Source organism: Pteropus alecto, unplaced genomic scaffold (genome assembly GCF_000325575.1).
Source record: "Pteropus alecto unplaced genomic scaffold, ASM32557v1 scaffold148, whole genome shotgun sequence".
NCBI classification, from domain to species: Eukaryota; Metazoa; Chordata; class Mammalia; order Chiroptera; family Pteropodidae; genus Pteropus; species Pteropus alecto.
Window position 1 is genome coordinate 168,692 of NW_006442105.1, and position 23,876 is coordinate 192,567.

Sequence of the window (23,876 nt, forward strand, 5' to 3'; positions counted from 1 at the left end):
AGAATATAAGGAACAAAATTAATGAACCAGCAAAACAAATACAGACTCATAGACACAGAGAACAATCTTGTGATTGCCAGATTTTGGGGTTGGGGTTGGAGGGTTGTGAAAAAGGTGAAGTGATTATAAACTACAAATTGGTAGTTACAAAAAAGTCATGAGGTTGTAAAGTGCAGCATAGGGAATATACTAGATTATATTGTAATAACTATGTATGGTGTCAGATAGGTACTAGACTAATTGGGGAGATCACTTTGTAAATTATATAAATGTCTAACCACTATTATACACCTGAATATAAAATAATGAATATAAAATAATATCAACTGTCAACTCTAATATAAAATAATGAATATAAAATAATATCAACTGTCAACTCTAATTGAAAAATTAAAATTAAAAAACTACTTAAAAGTGCATGTGTAAAATATGTTCCTAAGTGTAATAGAATTTAGTTGCATACTTGTTAAAGTATGTATTCACCACAATGTGCTACATTTAATAAACTCTGTAAATTCATATGTATAAAATGTTTTTAAAATGCTAGTGCTATATAAATGAATAAGTACTGTTATTTTATTAAAAGAAAGTGATATCCAAATAATGGTGTGTGAAACACATTGTATGTGAAGTCACATATATAAAAGGTGCTTCTGTAAGTGATAGGACTTCAGTGATATTTCAGTCAAAGAATGTTTTCATCATAATTGCTTTATTTAATTCACTCTTTGAAGGTAGTATTTTAAAAGTTGCTCTAAGAAAGCTACTTAATTGAAAGACTATGTTCAAAATGCTGTGTTGCATGGAATACATTAGGTAATATCAGAAGTTTTAAATATATATTCTAAGAGTTATAGCATTTTGTTGTAATTAAATTGCTTTGTTTCTGTGAAAGAATTTCTTCACAACAATGGATGATTTTATATACTGTATAAATGCCCAAGAATAGAAGATGTTTATACAACTGCTAGTTGTCTATGTGAATAAATACAGTATCATTTCATTAAAGATATATTCACCATTTTATGGTGCATAGAATACACTATATATGTAACATGTATAAAACATGTATCTAAAGTGAAAGAATTTTAGTGTGTGTGTGTGTGTGTGTGTGTGTGTGTGTGTGTGTGTGTGTACAGAGAAAAGATTGATGGATGCCAGAGGTGGGAGTGAGGAGTGGGAGAAATGGGTGAAAGGGGTCAAAAGGTAAAAAAAGTTTCTAAGAGTAATAAAATTTGGTTACATTAAGTAGTGTTATCTCAGTGAAAGAATGTGTTTCCATGTTGCATTTCATATCTTCTATAAAATCTTTGATATAAAAAATGTTTATAAGACGTCAGTTATTTCATTAAAGTGGTATTCACACACTGTGTTACATATAATAAAAGATGTGAAAGATGTTTCAAAGAGTAGTATAACTGTTATATCTGGGTAATTTTTTTGTCAGTGAAAGAATATGTTCACTACATGAGCTGCATTATTAATACTCTCTGTAGAGGCCTGAGTATAAAAGATGCTTATAATAATCCTAAAAGTATATGTGAATAAGAAAAGTGTTTTGTCAGTGAATGACTGTATTCATGACATTGAAATACATTTAAAACATTCCATAAAGTCACATGCATAAAATGTTTCCAAGAATGACAGTTGTATATACGAATAAATGCATTGTTATTATTTCCTTAAAAGAATATTTTCACCACACTGTAATGCATGGCAAACATTATGTGATATCACATACATAAATGATGCTTCTGAGGGTGATAGAAATTCATTGCCTGTGCAGATGTTTCAGTGAAATAATGTTTTAAGTACACTACACTACATTTAAACATTTCGTAAAGAAACATAAAGAAAATATTTCTGAAAGTGATGTTTGTATATATGAATCATTTGTGATGCATTTAATACCTGTTATGAAGGCACATGTATAAAATATGTTTCTAGGAATGACTATGTAAATAAGTGTGTGTGTGTGTATACACACACATACATATATATATACATACATATATATACTTAATGTGTTCATCACACTGTGGTGCATAGAATATACTATATGTTACAGATGTTAAAAGATTTTCTTTAAAAGTGATAGAATATAATAGCATCAAGGTACATATAGGTTCATAAAGGTATTGCATTCAATGCACTCTGTAAAGGCATTAGTATCAAAGATGTTTCTAAGAATGGTGGCTGTATATGTGTTATTTCAGTGAATAGATGTATTCAATACACTGTGTTGTACTTAACACACTAGTATAAAGAAAGTTTATAAAAATTCTAGTTATACAGAAAACCCCAGGAATAGGCAGCTTTGATGGAATATTCTACCAAACAATTAAGAAAAACTGTCAATCCTTCTCAAAATTTCCAAAAAAATCAAGAGGAGGGGAAACTTCCAAACTCATTCTACAAGGTCAGCATTATCCTGATATCAAGCTATATAAGGACACTATAAGAAAAAAAAAACAAACAAATAAACTATAAGCCAATATCCCTGATAAATACAGGTGTAAAATTTCTCAATAAAATATTAGCAAACTAAATTCAAGGACATATGATAAGATTATACACCATGACCAAGTGAGATTTATTCCTGTGATGCAAGGATGGTTCGACATAAGCAAACTGATTAATATGATGCACAATATTAATAGAATGAAAGATAATCACATGATTACCTCAACAGATACAGAATAACACTTGACAAAACACATCATTTTATGAAAAAAAAATCTCAACAGATTGCGTATAGAAACATACCTCAGTATAAAAAAGGCCATATACAACAAACTCACACCTAACATTATACTCAACAGTGAAAATCTGAAAGCTTCTCTAAGATCAGGAATACCTACCTGCTCTCAACATTCTTATTCAATATAGTACTGAAAGTCCTGGCTAGAGCATTTAGACAAGACAAACAAAATATGCCCAAATTAGAAAGGAAGAAGTAAAATTAATAATACTTGAAGGTATTATTTTATATATAAAAGATTCCAAAGACTCAACCAAAAATCTTTTGGAACTAATGAAAATTTTCAGTAAAGGTGCAGGATATAAAATCAACAGATATTATATCAGTTGCATTTCTATACACTAATAATGTAATGTATGAAAAAGAAATAAAGAAACCACACTATTCACAATAGCATCAGAACAATAAAATACCTAGAAATAAATTTAACCAAGAAGTGAAAGACATGTACAATAAAAACTACAAGATGTTGTTGAAAGTAATCAAAGACACAAAAATGGAAAAATATCCCATATTCATGGATCTGAAGAATAAAAATGTCCATTCGACTCAAAGCCTTCTATAGATTTAAAGCAATCCCTATCAAAATCCCAATGAAATTATTCACAGAAATAAAAATAACACTTAAAATTTATATGAAACCACAGAAGACCCCAAATAGTCAAAGTAATTCTGAAGAAAAAAGAACAAAGCCAGAAGCATCACATTTCCTGATTTCAAACTATACTACAGTTATAGTAATTAAAACAGTATTGTACTGACATGATAATAGGCACATACACCAATGGAACAGAATGGAGAGTTTTGATATAAGCCTCCACATATACAGTCAACTATTATTTGACAAGGAAGCCAAGAATACTCAATGGGAAATTAGTCTCATCAGTAAATGGTGTTGGGAAAAACTAGATAACCACATAAAGAAAAATAAAACTGACCTCTAGCTTACACCACTCTCAAAATTGACTCAAAATGGATTACAACTTAAATGTAAGACCCAAAACTGTAAAACTCTTAGGAAAAAAATATCATGTTATTGGTCTTGGTAACAATTTTCTGGATATGACATCAAAAGCACAAGCAAAAAAATAAAATCAACAAGTGGGACTACATCAAACATAAAAGCTTCTGCATAGCTAAAGAAATAAGACAATGAAAAATTTCAGGATGGAAGAAATATCTGCAAATCGTTTAATGGAAAGAGAGTTAAATTCAAATATATAAAGAATCCATACAAGTCGATAATAATAAACCAGTCGAGTGAAGAAGACTCTGAATCTCAGTTTCTACAGTCCAAGGAAGCCTACATTTCACAAGTATACATTATCCTTTCAAAACAAGGGCTAGGTGCTCCAAACTATGGCACCAGTAGGTATCCTCACAATGAACTTTTCCAATGACTAAAATGGCCTTCTCATAACAAATTGGGTCTAAGGAAAATATGGTCCTGGTTCCTAAAATGCAAGGCATACTAATGAATACAAAAATAGAGCTGGTCCTAAATCACCTTGAGCTCCTTGTCCTTAAAACTTCTCTCCAGAAAGACCCAGGTCTTAGCCACATTAGTGTACTTCACACATTAGGTGTAAAATAAGTATGTAAACACAAACCAACACATACACACACACACACACACAGAGGCACTCACACATACACACACACAGAGTTTTAAAAGCAGCATGGCTATTAGATGGTTAATCATTTTTCATAATCTGATAAAAAGCAAGTTCGAAAATATGTTGAATGAACATAAAACTTTAACAAAACATATGAATATACTTTCTGAATTTGAAAATAAAAGTAATAAATTAATCAAAACAATAAATTAAACAATAAACAAAATATTACACTGTGAAAATAATACATCTACTCCAACTTTTCAATATATTTTCAATTACATCAATGCCATTGGAAATTAACCACTTAGAGAATAAATAAAAGCATGCAGAAAGGCATATTTGTCTCCCATAATCAGACACTCGCTATGTCTACAAATCAACTGGAAATTCCCAAACTGTGTATCTATTTCTCCTTTCTGTGAATTCGTATCAGGTTTTCTTTCCAGAAACAATTCTGAATCAGTAAAAAATATTATATCATGCTATGATTACTTGTCAGAATCATTAACACGTGGATACTATTGTAAAAAGTCTTGGTAACAGTATAAGAGAAACTAATGAATAAAACACATGGAAACAATCCATAAATTTTATGTTCTATACTCACTAGTTAACAAAAATGTCTCAAGAGAAGCCACTTTGAACGAGAAAATACATTATGCTAAAATCAGATCGGTATGGCAGTTCCTTTAAAAACTAAAAATAGATCTATACCATATGACTCAGCAATTCTACTTCTGATATTTATTCAAAGAAAATGAAGACACTAATTCAAAAGAATATATGCACCCCTATGTTCACTGCAATATTATTTACAATAGCCAAGATATGGAAGCAACATAGGTATCCATTAATAGATGAATGGATGAAGAAGTTGTGGTATATGTGTCTTTGTGTGTGTATTTATATATGTCTGCGAGCGCGTGTGTGTGTATAAATTATACAACAATAAAAAATAAAATCTTGCTATTTGTAACAACATGATGGAACTAAAGGGTATTATGCTAAATAAAATAAGTCAGACAGAGAAAGATAAATATCACACGGTTTCACTTACATGTGAAATTTTTAAAAAATGAATAACAACACAAAACAAAAACAGACTCAGAAACAGAGATCAAAGGGATGATTGCCAGAGGGGAAAGAATGGATGGTGAATGACAAAGGTGAAGGGAAACAGAAACAATAATATTGTAATAAATTTGCATGGTGACGGGGGAACAGTCAACATGGGATACAAGGTAGATGCTGTGCACACCTTTTCTCGTGGCCACACTCAAAATATATGGAAACTACAGAGCAACCATCATGGGTTGTTGCCTGAGATCTGGCTGAACAGAAGTCCTATAACTGGGAACATACATAAGAGGTCACCTTAAGACTAGTAGGAGGTGTGGAGATGCGAAATGGCCCAGTCCTACAAACGCATGTGGCAATCAAGAATCAAGAGGGATATCTTGGCTGCAGAGCCCCCTCCAACCCTGAGGAGTGAGGGGTCCCAGCCCCACAGTGGGCTCCCCACCCAGGGTTCCAGTACCTGAAAGAGAAGTCCCCACAACTTCAGGCTGTGAAAACCAGCAGAGGTTGTAGCTGAGTGAGACAGAGGGCTGTGGCAATCACAGATGTTCCTCTTAAAGGGCCCATGCCCAGACTTACTTGCTGACAGACTCACTCGCTTTGAGCTACAGTGCTGGAGCAGGTACTTGAGGATCACCAGAGACATACGGGGAGACAATGACTTACTGGGCCTCAGGGCGAGGGCTGGAGGACTTTCTCTGGGACAGAAGTACTGACAGTATCCATTGTTCCTTTACTGAGCCCTTCCCTCTCCCAGGGTGTGGACGCAGGCACCGGCATATCTGAGTCTCCATCAACCTGAAAAACACAGGTCGCTCCGCCAGGTGATTCCCTGAGACTCCATCTCTCCCAAATTGCAGTCCCATCCAAGCTACCTCCAGGGGTTTATTCCACACAATGGCCTGTTTTGGCTCTTGCGAACTTTCCTAAAATCTCTCAAAGGCTCACAAAACCCAAAGAAGCAGCTTCTGGCCATGGCGAGCCCTATACCTCTTGCTGAGCAGCCCCAAGATCCATATTAGCAGCAGCCAGCCTCAGTTCTTGGCTAGGTTTATCGAGGCACCTATAAGCCCAGCATGGGTGACATCCATCTGCAGATTGTTTGGTGACACTTACCAGGTGGCCTCGGAAGTGCACAGGCTGCAGATGAACTTTGCCTGCAGCTGGGCCAATTCCAGGAGGCCCTTAGGCTAGCATACTCAGTGGCTGCTTCAAGCATCACCAAGCCTGAGCACCATCCAGAGCTGCATCTATGGAGGATGTACCCGATGCAGACTTGGCAGGAACAAGAACGCTGCTAAAGTGAATTATGCCCTGGAGGGTCAGCCCCTCACCAGCCAATCTTCACAATCAATCAGCCCAAGGGTCAATCCCTCCCAATGACATGCAAATAGCAACCAAGGCTCAACTACGACAGGAGGGTACATACAACCCACACAAGGGCCCACCTTCAGCACCTCCTTCAGGGGACAAGGGACAACTGTGCCATTAGACTCCAAAGGACACCGATCTTATGTATAAAGCCACTCTACTAAGACCTGGAGACTTAGGAGCCCTACCAAATACATAAAAACAGACACAGGGAAGTAGCCAAAATGGGGAGACAAAGAAACATGTACCATATGAAAGAATGAAACAAAGCTCCAAAAAAAGACCTCAATAAAATGGAGACAGACAATCTACCAAATGCAGAGTTCAAAACATGGGTTATAAGAATGCTCGATGAACTTTGGGGAAGAATAGATGAACTAAGTGAAAACTTTAAGAGATAGAAAATATAAAAAGAGATAGAAAACATAAAAGGGAACCAGTCAGAAATGAAAAATACAATATCTGAGATGAAGACTACACTAGAGGGACTCAACGGATTAGATGAAGCAGAGGATCAAATCAGCAATTTAGAGGATGGGGTAGCAAGGACACGCAATCAGAGCAGCAACAAGAAAAAGGAATTTTGGAAAACAAAGACAGTTTAAGGAGCATCTGGGACAATATCAAGCATAACCACATTTGCCTCATAGGGGTACTAGAAGGAGAAGAGAGAGAGCAAGAAATTGAAAACCTGTTTGAAGAGATAATGACAGAAAACTTCCCTAACCTGGTGAAGGAAATAGACATATAACCTCAGAAAGCACAGAGTCTCAAACAAGATGAACCCAAAGAAAACCACACCAAGACACATCACAAAATGCCAAAGGTTAAATACAAAGAGAGAATTTTAAAAGCAGCAAGAGAAAAGCAATTAGTTACATACAAGGGAGCTTACATAGGGCTGTCAGCTGATTTCTCAACAGAAACTTTGCAGGGCAGAAGGGCTTGGCACAAAATATTCAAAGTGATGAAAAGAAAGGACCTACAACCAAGACTACTCTACCCAGCAAAGTTATCAGTTAGAATCTAAGGACAGATAAAGAGCTTCCCAGACAGAAAAAAGCTAAAGGGGTTCATCACCAACAAGCCAGTATTACAGGAAATGTTGGAGGGACTTCTTTAAGAAAAAAAAATCTATCAAATATATGAATAAAGAATGACAATAACTAGATATTTATCAATGAGTACTTCAAATGAAAAAGAATTACATGCTCCAATCAAAAGATAGGGTAGCTGAACGGATAAGAAAACAAGACCCTTACATAGGATGCCTACAAAAGACTCACTTCAGATTAAAAGACATACACAGACTGAAAGTAAAGAAATGGAAGAAGATGATGGACCTAGAGGGTATTGTGCTGAGTGCAGTAAGTCAAATGGAAAAAGACAAAGCCATATGATTTCACATACATGTGGAAACTAAAGAATAAAGTAAATAAACAAACAAACAGAAACAAATTCATAGATACAGAGAACATTTTGAGGGTTATCATATGAAAAGGGAGTTGGGGAATCAGTGAAAAGGGGGGAAGAGATTAAGAAGTATAAACTGGTAGTTACAAAATAGTCATGGAGATATAGAGTACGCATAAGGAATATAGTCAATAGTATTGTAATAACTATATACGGTGTCAGATGAGTACTAGATTTATTGGGGTGATCACTTCATGAGTTATATAGATGTCTAATAACTATGTTGTACACCTAAAACTACTATAACATTGCATGCCAACTATAATTGAAAAATTAAAAAAAAATTTGCATGAGACAGATGGTTACTAGAATTAGTGAGGTGATCACATTTTAAGATGTAAAAATGTCAAATCCCTATATTATACACCTGAAACATAACTAATATAATATTGTATACCAAGTATACTTAAATGAAAAAAAAAAACAAAACAAACCAGCCCATCTTCTGCAGATCCATAGGCAAAGAGGAAATGTTGTACCCCGATACATTCTTATACTTATTTATACCGTTAATTTCTCTACAACTTTAAAGTTATTCATAAATGGAAAAGGATATTAAAATTTACATCATTTTAAATTTTAATATTTTATTTATACCCAAACCAGAATTTATTATTCACTAACTCTTCTGGCTTTAAAGAAGCTAACTTGTCAACAATGCTTTAATATTCCCTTTTTAAGTTGTCTCATTTTCAGATTTGAGTATTTCTATGTTTGATATCTTCTCATAAGCCGGTCATAAATACAAAATTAATTCTTGCAAAATTATTATACAAGAAAGGGGTTGGAGGAAGGTAATAGGGTAAAGGGGATTAATTGTATGGTGACAGATGGTTAACTAGACTTACAATGATGAAGACTATACAGTGTAAACAAATATCAAATTATAATGTTATACATCTAAAATATATATAATCTTGTATATCAATTTTACAATATCAACAAGGAAATAAATGAAAAAATATTACATGAGAAAGTAAAGAATAAAGTATGTGGGAACATTCTATAAAATAAAAGGTTCTATACTAATTATTTAGAAAATAGTGAGAAACCAAGAGAAAACAGTGGTAAAGCTCCCCCTCAGCTGTCAAGGCCCTGAAGCAGTTTTCTCCTCCCTGTGGACTTGACCCCAAGTTGTCCTGAAGCCAAGGAGGAAACAATTACTTTTCCTTAAGATTCTGTGCTGACTTATGCTGACAGACCATGCATACTGAACGTGGCCCAAATATTATGGGTCATTCGCTCCTTGATGGCCAAAAGGGTGCAGTACAGCAAGCTCAAATCAAGTTGTTCTGCACTGGCTGTGCCCTTTCTTGGAGGGCCTGGATGAACTGCTGAAATTCAATGTTCAGATTATCAATGCCATGATTGAAGAAATTCTCAAAGAGATGAACACATTGTTCTGTGCCCAGGTGGGGATTTATAGACATAACACAAAACTAAGTTTAAAGACAATATACAAAATTCAGTTTTTTTATATAACACTTATAAATAATTAAAATATGAAATAAAAAATACCATTTAAATTTTAATATTTTAATATTCAAAAAAGAAACAATAAGAAATCATCAAGTATAAATTTAACAAAATATTTACAGATTTCTGTAGAAAAATTATGAAATACTTCTGAAAGCAATAAAAATAAGTTAAATGCAATATATTATTATAATCAAAAGACACAATATTATTATTTAGTCAATCCTTCTTAAATTAATCTAATGATCCAGTGAAATCCCAATAAAAATATCACCACATTTTGGAGATTTGGACAAAGTTTGAATAGTATAGACAATACTGCTAATGAACAAGGTGATGAACTCACACTTCTCAATTTAAAAATTAATTACAAAGCTACAATAATCAAGAGAGCATGTTATTTTAAAACAAATAGATACACAGATAAATGGAACAGACTAGAGAGTCCACGAATAGACTTATGCATAGACAGACACCTGGACTTTGGACAAAGTCCAACAAAGGTGCTTCAACACAGAAAAGATGGTATTTAGTTTTTGGTCTCTGATCTCTGGTCTTTTAGCCTTTAGTCATCAATGGTACAAATGGATGACCATGTGGAAATAAAGAAAAAAGACACAAACTTTATACCTTAGATATAAACTTACTCAAAATCACTCACTGACTTAAATGTAAAATGCAAAAATATACAAAATAAAATGCAAAACTTAGCAGAAAATCTACATGAATTAGAGTTTGAGGATTAATTTTCACTTAAACACACAAAAAAGCACAATCCTTAAAAGAAACAAATTTATAAGGTGAACTCTATTAAATATAAAATGTCCACTCTGTGAAAGACAATGTTCAAAGAATGGAAAGGCAAGCCCCTGACTAGGAGCTTTACAAAACATGTATCTGAAAAACACCTGCATTCAAAATATTCAAAGAACTATAAAACTCCATAATAAGAAAACAATTCCCAAAATTAAAATACATAGACCTATAGATGAATAAACACCTTATCAAAAAATATAAATGCATAGAAAATAAGCATATACAAAGTGACTGACATTGGGGAATTAGTGGAAAATGAAATTCATTGTACATTAGTGAAAAGCAAATTAAAATAACAATGAGATAACCTGCCTATCTACTGGAATAGCTAAAAACCAAAACCAGACAATACCAATTGCTGGTGAAAATGTGTGACAACATGAAATCTCATTCATGGTTGATAGAAATACAAATAGTACAATCTCTTGAAAAGACATCTTGCCAGATTCTTATGAAGCTAAGTATAGTGTCACCATATGATGCATCAATTGTGCCCCAGTGTATTTGCCCAACTGTTGTCAAAACATACATCCATATAAAAGAAAAAACATAGCAGATTTATTCAGTAGCCAAAACCTAGAAGGAAACAAGATGACCTTTAATAGGTGACAACCAAATGTGGTACAGTGAATGGAGACACTTGTGGTACACAGGGGCTACAGGCACAGGATAAGGAAACAAGACAGGGGCTAGAGGAAATAGTAAGTAAAACACTGGTTGTCTATATAGACTAAAGGCACAAAGAATACAGATAAACATGAGCTACTATAGGCTGAAACACAAAGTCAAGGGATAAAATAGGATGCAGACAAACAGAATGAGATATTTGAGGGCTGGTATCAGATGCGGAAACAGGAGATAGACCTAAGGTAAGATATATTCTGGAGACACAGGAGAAAGTGACACTAGTTGCTTGACATGAGTTTTACACACAGGAGAAGACTCATTTGGGTTGGCATGGGCTGAAGGAACAAGGAATAGAGACTTCTGACAGACACCATGGACAGAGGGAATAGAAAAACTTGACAACACAAAAAGGCAGACATGGAACACAGTTATACAATATGGTGATACTGGACAGACATATGTGCTTAGAGACATGTTGACATGGATGCACATGCCTGGGCTAGAGACATGTGAAGGACTTGGCTTCAGGCATAGAGTTTGAAAATACACTAGAGAAGATAAGAGATGTCAGCTAAATCTGTGATTAGAAAAAAATTATGTAGTTTTAAATAAATGTATTAAAGAAAAGGAAGATAAAATCAATAATATCAGTTTCCATCTCAAAAATTTAAATAGAATAACCAAATAAAAATACAGAATAAAAGCAATAATAAAGATAAGAATCAATAAAAGAGGGAAAAATACAAAGAAATGAATCAGACTGAAAGTTTTTTATATTAATAAAGTTAATAAATTGCGAACAAAACTGATTAAAGAAAAGATCAAGAGAATAAACACAAATGACCAGTATCAGAAATTGAATAAGAATTACTCTCTCCACAGACCTTAGACTTTAACAAGACACTTAAAGGATTTTATGAAATACTTAGGACTAATAATTAAACAGAAGTCAAAATTCACCATGTTATAAAAACCAACATACCAAAACTGACACACGAAAATAACATATAATAAAAAAAACTCATATATCTACTAATTGATTCAAATATAAAAAGCAAACCAACTAACCAACAAAACCTTTCCACAAGCAAAACTCTAGACCAGAAATTATGAAATATTTCAAGCAATTAAAAATAAAACCACCTAACTTACCTAAGTTTGCCCAATGTAGAGAAAAACCAGGCATATTTTTCAATTTCTTTAGTGATGCCACCATTACATTGACACCATAATCATACCAGGACATTAAAAAGCAAGCAAAGTTTACGTCGTGTCTTTCATAAAGGGATATAGATATTCTAAACAAACCATTATTACGTGAATTAAGCTATAGAAAAACAGAATAGATCAATATCAAGTGAAATATATTAGAATATGTAACCATAGTTAAAACTCAATAAGTCATGTAAAACATTTTATTATCTAAAATGAACATAAGCAAACATAGTAATTAATCTAGAATTACTGAAAGCCGTTTCCCTGGAAGCAAAAACACAAAGTTGCCAGCTTTTACTACTGTATTTCTATTCAATTCTATACTGAAGGTATAGTCAGGGCATTAAAAGAAAAAAAAAAAAAGTAAGTCATAAAGATCAACTTTTAAATAATGAAATCATTATTATGTGCTAATGACACTTTACGTGGACTATCCATCACAGTACAAATGATAACAATTAATAAATGAATTCAGTATATAAAATTAAATAATTACTGTGAACCAGCAAGAACAAAATAGAAAATAAAATCAAATGAGTAAGACTGGACTAGAAAATAAGTATCTACAAGAAAAAAAGGCCAATAAAGGATTAATTTATAGAATACCTTTTTAAAAATCTTCAAACCAATACAAGAAAGCTACAAATGACCCGAGAAAACATGAGAAGAGAATATGAAGAAAAAGAAAAATGCAGAGTCCAAGAAACAATTGATAAACAGTAACTCATCTGAAGCTGGTAACTGCAGGGACTCAGGAGGGCAGGGTCCCAGAAGGCACTCCAAAAGTCCTTCTTATTGGTCACCTCTCACTTTCAAAGCATCCCCTGCTTGGTTGTGGTGAGAGAGCATCCTTGTCAAGTGCCAGATCTCACGGGGAAGCTGTCTTTCACCATTAAGTATGCTGTTGGCTGTGAGCTTTATTGAAATTCACTTGATCAGATTATAGAGTTCTCTTCTTTTTCCACTGTAATGAAAGTATACACAATGATTGGATGCTGAATTTTGTTCTATTCTTTTCCTTAATCTATTGAAATAGTTAATTGTTTTAAAGTTTATTAATATGGTAAATTACCTTTATTTTAATATATTGAATCAGCCTTCAATTTCTGGAATGATTCCAATTTGATATTGATATATTGTCTTTACTGAATTATACACACATATATGTATATATATTCACCAATTTAATATTTAATGAAACTTTATTTCAATTGATTTTGAATTCAATACTGCTATAAGAAATGTTAAACGAAAAACCTAACTTCCACAATTGAAAGCTTTTCTGAAAGAAGATTTATTGAGCTATATTCTAGCTAGAAAAGGACCAGGTCCTGGAACATGAAGTCTAAATCACCAACAGCATGGCTAGTTAGAGAAGGCAACATTTCCACAGTCCTGGAGTTGACAGGCACTCTTATATATTGTTTTGTGGAAGATTTTAAGTTGTTATAAAAGAATTTACATTGGCTACAGATCAGGGGAGCAATAAAAGTGGAGTGGAGCCAGTTCTATGGTAGGTGCACAGTATGTAAGGAAAAATATTTACTGTTCATTGGTTATAGGCAACAGTCCTAAAAGTTCATGCATATGCAGGATGCAGTGGCATCTAGCAGTTGGCTAATAGACAGCTAGAGGTTGATTCAAAGCTCCAACATACATTCAGGAATGTAAGCAGTCTTTTGTAATTGGCCCACAGATATTTTATTGGTTAATTATTCTTATATCTTTCTCTCACTCTCCAGCCACTGTCATTTAACTTAGAACATGTAAGAATTTTTTCTCATCAGAAATAATGCACAATAACCCCATGTGCCCCTTCCTGAGGTTCTTCATCACAAGCACCATTCAGGTTTTATTTCCATCATGTCCCTAAAGCTCTCACCCACATTTTAATTATTAACCATTAATTTATTATCTGACCTATACTTCTATAAATTTGACATTTCAAAAGTGGTATATAACTTGCATCATGAAGTATGTATCATTTGGGTTTTGACATTTTTCACTCAGTATAACTCTTTTAAGATCCATCCACATTGTTGCATGTGTCAATAATTTCTTTGTATTGTTGAGGAGTATTACATGATAGGGAGGTACCAACATTTTTAAACACTCATATATTGAAATATCTCTTGGTTGTTTGTGCCCTAGGTCAAAGTAGTAGCCAGAGGAAGAAAAGCAATCAGAAATCAGAAAAAAATTCAATAAAAGGTGGGTCTAACACCTCCCTCAGTATCATCACTTCTATCCTCAATCCCACAGTCTTCTGGCTGGGCACAGAGGACTAGGGGCACTGACAAAGTTGTCAGGCTCTTACTTTACAGGGAAAGAACCCTGTAAAGACTTCTTTCAGGGGAACCTGAACTTATACACAAAACAAAAACTACTTGGCAATTAACATACATCAAATTAAAAAATGACTTTGCCATTAGTACTGACAATTTTATTACATATTTAGGTAACTTTAATGGCAAAAAATTAGAACATATTTTTAAGGTTATCCAATATTAAACGGTGAGTGATGTCAGAAGCATGGCAATGTGAGAGGCCCTCCAGGTCTCTCCCTTGAAGTTATAACAAGTTGGACAACTATAATTCAACAAAGGATTCCCTGCTCAACACACAAATATGCCTGAGAGATCCTTGCAATGAAATATCTGAAGGGTAGGCATATCTGAGGGAAAGGAGAGGAAGGAAGGGGTAAGGACAGAGATAGGTGCAATAAGTGCAGCCCATAGACCATGGCAGCTCCAGAAGACTCAGGAGCAGGGTAAGAGTCAGGTAATAGTGCACATACTCTGCAGCCCTAAGGATTAGAGGACTAGAATCAACATCTTGCCTGAGTAGTCAGCACATATAGCAGCTGAACCCAGTAACAGGGGCAGAGAAGGAATATAAAGGTATGGCAGCTGTGGTCTAGCAGGAACCATGACAATGCAGAAAACAAAGCCCCAGATGTGTAGCTACCTCTCCTAACCCTCCCAGAGAAGTGGTCCCAGCAGACGCTGTAGCAGCAGAAGCGTCAGGAAACAGCACACACTCTCGGCAGATCTGAGAACTGGAGGGGCAGAAATGTTTTTCCCTCAGCAGGAGGCATACACTTTGGCTAAACCTAGTGACAAGAGCTGAGATACACAGGTGTGACAGCTGAGGTCTGGAAGCCACGACTACTGGGAGGAGGACAAGAACATAAATGCATGAATTGTCCCAGTGGAGCCCAGTGAAGGTACCTGCGACACCTCAGTTAGCAAGCACTGCTGGCAGCATCTAGTTGCAGGAGGCAACTAGGATCTAGCAGGCCTGGCGCCCCATCACCCGCTACATTCTACACAAGGGTGGAGCCCTGAGACCCAGCACCTACTATAGAAAATGCCCCATATTCCCTGTGAAGGTTGGCCAGGTTGCAGGTTGCAGAGCGGATGCCAACCTCCACAGGGAATATGGGGCATTTTCCACAGCAGATGCAACACCACTTTACAAAGACCCTAGAAGCCCCAGTAGTGCAAGAAAGAGAAAATAAAAACTTGCACTCTAGCACCACTGTTGCGGAAAAGATCCAAAATCAGACCAATGAGAAACCAAGAAGCATTCGGAGAGTTGGAGAATTCAGTTTTACTATGCTGGTGGATCCAGAGGAGCTAGTGCTCTGAAGATCTGGGCACTAAGCTTAGTTGCAACATTCCTTATATAGACCTTTTTGGCACAGCCTGATTGGATAATTTGAACTCAGGCCACTACAAAGCAGCGGGAGTTGGTACGGTTGCAGGTAGTTACATTGCATTACAAGGGTGGGAGTTGCTATGGGTTACTGGCAGTTACAAACTGTTACAAAGCACAGGAGCTGCTAGGGGGTACAAACACAGTTATATTTGTAGCTTAGACAGATCAAAACAAAAAGAGAGGGTGAGTCTTTAGTCAATTTCGAGTACAGTCCATGCAGCAAGCATATTTACAGAAGCAGAACATTGAGCTATTGATTAGCCTTTTGAATGGAAATTCCTCTTCACCACCTGCTGGAAAAAAAAAAAAAGACCTCTACCTATCAACCTAAAATAGTGAAGTATCACACTTTTTTAAAACGTAAATGTCATTATCATAAATGCCTAGGCAGAGAAAAAATTCAGCTACCATAAATAACCAAGAAAACAAGGTAACTCAATAAGAAAAAGAAAGGCCTAAGGGTACCCTAAGCCTTTTGCTGGGTGGCCACAGGCCTCAGTTCACAGTGTGGTCTCTCTCACGTCCAGCACAGGTAGCAACCAACTGCAGATCACTTTGTAGCTCCTACCAGGTAGTCCTGGCTGGTCTAAGACAGCAGCTGACCTCAGCCTGCATGGAAGCCCCTCCTAAGAGGCCCAAGAACCAGCACACCTGGTATCTGGCTTTAGACGACAACAGAACACCACCCAGTATGCCCCACAAGTGGTACATACAAAGGGTGGTCTCAACAGGCACTAGAGCCTACTGCACAGCAGCTCTTACGCTATGGTTGTGGCCATTCCTCACAACCAGTCAGCCTGAGAGTCGATCATACCCACAGACAGCGCAACAGCAAACTACAACAGGAGGGCACATAACCCACATAAGGGATACTCCTGGAGCTCCTATTGCAGGTTACCAGAAAGACAGTGCCACTGGGCCCCACAAGACATCTAAAAAAAAGGCCACCCAGCTAAGATTGGGAGATGTACCAGATTTACCTAATACATAGAAACACAGACAGGCAGCCAAAATGAGGAAACAAAGAAACATGTCTCAAATGAAAGAACAGAGGAAAATTCCAGAAAAAGAACTAAATGAAATGAAGGCAAGCAATTCATCAGATACAGAGTTCAAAACAATGGTTATAAAGATGCTTAAGAGACTTAAAACTTCAAAGAGATAATAAGCATAAAAAGAACATAGTCATAAAAAAGAACAAGTCAGAAATGAAGACTACAATAACTGAACTGAAGAATACACTAGAAAAAATCAACAGCAGATGAGATGAAGCAGAGGAATGAATCAGTGATTTGAAAGACAAGGTAGCAGAAAACACCCAATCAGAACCACAAAAAGAAAAAGAAATTTAAAGTATAAGAATAGTTAAAGGGACCTCTGAGAAAACTACAGGTGAAACAACACTCACATCATAGGAGTACCAGAAGAAGAGGGAGAAAAAGGGATTGAGAAGGTATTTGAAAAAATAATGACTGAAAACTTCCGTAACGAGGTGAAGGAAATAGACATACAAGTCTAGGAAGTACAGTCCCAAACAAAATGAACCCAGAAGCCCACTAACAAACATAATTAAAATGCCAAAGGTTAAAGACAAAGGGAGAATCTTAAAAGCAGCAAGAGAGAAGCAATAGTTACCTAAAAGGTAGCTCCCATAGGACTGTCAGCTGATTTCTCAACAGACACTTTACAAGCCAAAAGGAAGTGGCATGAAATATTCGAAGTGATGAAAAACAAGAACCTCCAGCCAAGACTGCTCTACCCAGCAAGACTATCATTTAAAATTGAAAGACAGATAAAGAGCTTACAGACAGGAAAAAGCTCAAGGAATCTATCATCGCCAAACTAGTATTAAAAGAAATGTTAAAGGGGCTTTTTTAAGAGGAAGAAGAGGGGGAAAAAAGAACATAAATATGAATAATAAAATGGCAATAACTATGTACCTATCAATAAACACTTTAAATGTAAATAGATTAAATGCGCCAATCAAAAGACACAAGGTGGCTTAACAGATAAGAAAACAAGACCCATACATATGCTATCTACAAGATATCCACTTATGATTGAAAGACACAGACTGAAAGTAAAGAGATGGAAAAAAATATAAATGAAATGGAAATAAAAAGCTGGGGTATCCATACTCATATCAGACAAAATAGACTTAAAAGAAAGACTATTTTTTGGAGGAAGCTGGCGGACTAGGTCAAAGCAGGGTTCATCTCCTCCCAGGTCTGCATTGAAATTACAACCAAATTATAAAATACTCAACAAGGAGAATCAATTGAAGTCCAGTTGATGGTAACGCCTACATCTGATAATATAAGGGAGCCACATCGAAGCCGGTAAGGGCAAATTTGTGACTAGAGCTGGACCTGCACCTGTGGGTAGTGCAGGAACACTGGGAGGTAGAGCGAGGCTGCAGTGGCTCCCCTGAAGGAGAAGGGGTTCCTGGTCTCATTTGGGGGCTCCCCAGCCCAGGGTCCCAGTCCAGGGAAGAGGCGATTCCAATAACTGACTGTAAAAACCAGAGGAGATTCCAGCCATGTGGGTGAGAAGGAGGGAGACTGAAACCCTAGACTCCCCTTTGAAGGACCTGCGCACACAGGCTTTCTGACCTGAGGACACTCTCGTGGGGTGCCAGCAGGTGGGTCAGAGGCTCGTGAGGGATTCATTCTGAGAAAGTCTGCATTACCTAGCACCAAAACAGGGCTGGAAAGGGAGTCACCATTGTGCCTTAGTCCGTCCCCCGTCCCCCATACTAGGCAATCTACAGACAGTGCCAGCTTGACTTTGCAGACTCCTCCCACAGAGCCGTTAGGAAGCCCTGGCCAGAGGGATCAGCCCTCACCACCCAACCTGCAGATTGCATGGGGCTTTTGTTGCTGGATGGCTGCCGAGCCTTGCACAGATTCAGAGCCAAGCATTCACAGCTGGCGGCCAGTGCTGTGAGCCGTTTCCACTCCCACCAGGCAGCCAGCGTTGTGAGCCGTATTTCCAAGATAGGGTCTGGCAGATCACTGCTGTCAACACGAACTTGGGCGGATATTGGGGATCTGTGGACCAGTCCCAGACAGCAGTTGGTCCTGCTATGATCTGGGACTTTTGCAGGAACAGGCAGTTACCAAACTTGCTGCAAGACAGGCTGTATGGATCTGACTGCCACCATCTCTCTCAGATCTCGCCCCACCCTACCCACAAATTGCCCCAGGCAGCCCACTGACAGTGAACTGCCATAGCTCTCTGCCCCTGCCCTTCCCTGATCTCCCAATTCACACAGGAAACAAACTTTGGCTAGCACAGGGATGGGCAATGGACTGAAATCAGTGGCAGGCAAACTTCTGCTGCCTGCGAGACTTGCAATACTGTGTCCCAGGAGTGTAAGGGTCTGTGGGATCCTTCCAGACAGCAGACAATGAATGGGTTAACACTGACCTCAAGGAATAAATCTAAAGATATCTTGAGAAAATAAAAATTAAAATACAATCATCCAAAATCTGTAAGACACTGCAAAAACTGCCCTAAGAAGGAAATTCATAGCACTGCAGGCCTACCTCGAGACTCAAGAAACAAGAAAATACCTAAAGGAACTAGAAAAAGAACAAAGCCCAAAAGTGAGAAAGAGGAAAAATAAAAATCAGAGCAGAAATAAACAAAATAGTCTTAAAAAATATATTAAAAAAAATATAAAAAGATCAATAAAACTAAGAGCTGGTTTTTAAAAAGTGTAACAGAGAGTGACTTCAGAAACATGGCAGAGTGAGAAACATCCCCAGATCTCTCCCCTTGAAGCAATAATAAGCGTAACATCTAAACCTCAATAAAACACCCAAACTGCACACCACCACTTCTAAGCGTGGGATCTTCGCATAAGAGCTACCACAGATAAGACCCCAGCAGTCGGGCAGTGGACTGGGAGAAACAAAGAAGCTGCCTTTCACGGCCGGAGCTCCCTGTAGAAGGAGCAGGGAGAGGAGACAGTCCAGAAAGTTCTCTGAACAACCCTGCCCAGGTAGAGCTGTGAGATCCACGCAGCCGATGGCAGGGCCCGGTCATAAGGGTAGAAAGCAGAGGAGTGAATTTTACCAGCCACAGTTGCAAAACTGAGGCTGAGCCGCAGTATCCCATCCCCCAACATAGAGGGTCACTAACCCATACCCTCCGAGAACGAACACCGGAATCCCCAGGGAATGTGAGCAAATACTACTGAAAATGTCAGTAACACTGACAGACTGAGACTGGGGGTAGTAAGCGTGATTAAACATCTATAAGGGAAAAAAAAAGGCATTAAGACATTATATAAGCAGGAATCCATGAGGCTTAGATGCCACCAACCACAAACCAAAAGAAAAGCGCCTTCATTGCAACAGGCTACAGAGACTATTACATAATAAATATTCTTTCTGGAAAAGAAGCAGAATACAATTCCATTAATGCCCAGGTGGAGAAATAGTCCATTAAACACCATGAACAACCAAGGCTGTTGAAGGCAGCTCGGAAAGAGAAAAATCTCCAGAAAATAAACTTACAGACATAGAAATATACAACTTAAATGACAGAGAATTCAGGATGGTACTTCTGAAAAAACTCACTGAGATCCGAAAAAATTCTTATCAACAATTTCAGGAACTGAAAAAAACAAGTAGATGAGCAGAATGAGTTCTTTAGCAAGGAGATTGAAACCTTCAAAAAGAATAGAATAAAAATTATGGAGATAAAGAACACACTGCAAGAGATTAAAAATGAAATACCAAGCTTGGGAAATAGAGTTGACCAAATGGAGGAAAGGATCGGTGATATCGAAGACAGAAATCTAGAAATAAATCAGAAGGAAGAAGACATCAGGAGAGGAAACAAAGAATAATGGGAATTCTCGAAGGGGAGGAAAATGAGCAAAGATTAGAAAGCATTTTCAGACAAATGCTTGATGAGAATTTCCCAAATGTAAGGAATCAGCTGGAGTTTGGAATTCAAGAAGTCAACAGAACACTCAATTATCTCGACTCAAAAAGGCCTTCACCAAGACACATGGTATTAAAGTTATCAAAAATCAATGACAATGATAGAATTAACAGGGCAGCCAAGGAGAAGAAAACGGTAACTGATAAAGGAAAACCCATTAGATTATCATCGGAATTCTCAGTGCAAACCTTACAAGCTACAAAGGAATAGAATCAAATATTTAAACTATTAAGTGAAAGGAACTACTAGCCTAGAATAATGTATCCAGCTAAGCTCTCCTTTAGATGTGAAGGAGAAATTAAGACTTTTCCAGACATACGAAAGTTGACGGAATTCTCCACTATGAAGCCTGCACTACAGGAAATACTGAAAGGGGTCAGTTCACCTGAAACAAAATGACCAAAAAAAAAAAAGTAATACATAATTAGGAGTAATGTGACTATAGGGTAAATAGAAGCAGAAGACTGCAACTCTTACTAAGGACAGGGCATTATAAGCTTAAGTAATAAGAGAACTGTTATGACAAGATAGCAATGAACATTCGTCATACATAGGAACAAACTGAGATAACAATGACTGAAAATGGGGGCAATCAAAGATCCAAAATCGCAAAGGGGAATGGAGATAAGGCATGCTCAGAAGAAAGTGGATGGCTGTGTATATATATAACTATCCTTTACATATTCATAATGGTAACCACATGCCAAAGATTCAGAACCCTTGTATGTAACATAAAACAAGAAGGACCAGAGGGAAAATCCACAAAGACAAAAATAAAGGGAAAAAAAAAAAAAAACAACACAAGGATAAGGACGCAATGGAAACACCGAGCTACCAGAAAGCAAAACATAAAATGGATATAAAATCATCCTAAATGTAAAAGGACTGAACTCACCAATAAAAAGGCACAGAGTTAGAGAGTGAATCAAAAAACAAAACCCAACCATACGCTGCCGTCAGGAGATATATCTCAGCTCTAAAGACAAATATAGACTCAAAGTGAAAGGGTGGAAAATGATATTTCAAGCAAATGGCATTCAGAGAAAAGCGGGAGTAGCAGTACGAATATCAAACAAAATAGACTTCTAAATAAAAAAGGTAAAGAAAGATACTGAGGAACACTTCATAATGAAAAAGGGAATCATGCACCAAGAAGACATAATACTTATTAATATCTATGCTGCCAATCAGGGAGCCCCAAAATATGTAAAGCAATTACTAACAGAACTAAAAGGAGAAACGGACCAAAACACTATCGTAGTAGGGGACCTAAATACCCCACTGTCAGATATGTATAGATCATCCAAACAGAAAATCAGTAAGGAAATAACATTTTTAAATGGCATTAGACCAACTAAACATAACTGACATTTACAGAGCATTCCATCCCAGACCAGCTGCTTATAATTCTTCTCTAGTGCACATGGAACATTTTAAAGGATTGACCACATACTGGGACACAGAGATAGCCTCAACAAATATAAGAGGGTTGAAATCATAACAACCATATTCTCTGATCATAATGCTTTGAAACTAGAGATCAACTGTAAAAAGAAAGTGGAAAGAACCACAAATAAATAGAGATTAAACAACATAATACTGAAGAATAATTGGGTCACAGAAGAAATAAAAAGGAAGATCAAAAGATACATAGAAACGAATGATAATGACAGTACAACATATTAAAACTTTGGGGACATGGCAAAACTGGTCATAAAAGGAAAGTTCATATCATTACAGGCCTACTACCAAAAACAAGAACGATACCAAATAAACAACCTAATGCTTCATCTTTAAAAACTAGAAAAGGAAGAAAAAATGAGGCCTAAAGTCAGCAGAAGGAGAGATCTCATCAAAATTAGAGCAGAAATAAATGAAACCAAAAACCAAAAAAACTATAGAAAAAATAAATAAAACAAAGAGCTGGTTCTTTGAGAAGCTTAAAAAAATTGACAAACCCCTGGCTAGACTCACTAAAGAAAAAAGAGAAAGGACACAAACAAAATCAGGGGTGAAAGAGGGGAAATTACAACAGACACTGCAGAAATACAAAGGATCACACAAGAACACTATGAAAAAGTATATAATACCTAATTTAATAACCTAAAAGAAATGGACCAGTACTTAAAAAATACAATCTTCCCAGACTGAATCAAGAAGAACTGGAAAATCTAAAAAGACCGATCAGCAGTATGGAAATTGAAACAATCATCAAAAACCTACCAAAAGTTATAGTCCAGATGGCTTCGCCAGTGAAATCTACCAAACATTCAAAGAAGATTTAATACCTGTTCTCCTCAAACTCTTTCCAAAAATCGAAGAGCAGGCAATACTTCCCAACTCATTTTATGAGGCCAATATTACTGATACCAAAACCTGGTAAAGATAACACAAAAAAAGAAAACTACAGACCAATATCTCTCATGAATACAGGTGCAAAAATTCTAAATAAGATACTAGTGAACCGAATATAGCAGTATATTAAAAAGTCTATACACCACAATCAAGTGGGCTTTATCCCAGGGGCATAGGGATGGTTCCACATATTCAAATCAATTAATGTGATACACCACACAAACAAATTAAAAAATAAGAATCATATGATCATATCAATAGATGCAGAAAAAGCCTTTGACAAGATGCAGCACTCATTTATGATCAAAACACTTAACAAAATTGGTATAGAAGGAAAATACCTTAACATAATAAAGGCCATCTAAGACAAACCCTCAGCCAACATTATAGTTAATGATGAAAAACTAAAA

General features: G+C 36.4%; 1 protein-coding gene across 1 annotated transcript in view; it reads right to left on the minus strand.

Moving 5' to 3' along the window:
- Window positions 1–11,975: 11,975 nt before the first annotated feature.
- The window catches only part of PLEKHB2 (pleckstrin homology domain containing B2), a 68,663-nt gene continuing 56,762 nt past the window's right edge, over window positions 11,976–23,876 (minus strand). The window contains exon 9 of the mRNA XM_015595593.2: window positions 11,976–13,399. Coding sequence (XP_015451079.1) covers window positions 13,371–13,399 — 29 coding nt within the window. The 3' untranslated portion in view covers window positions 11,976–13,370. The remainder of the gene's footprint in view (window positions 13,400–23,876) is intronic.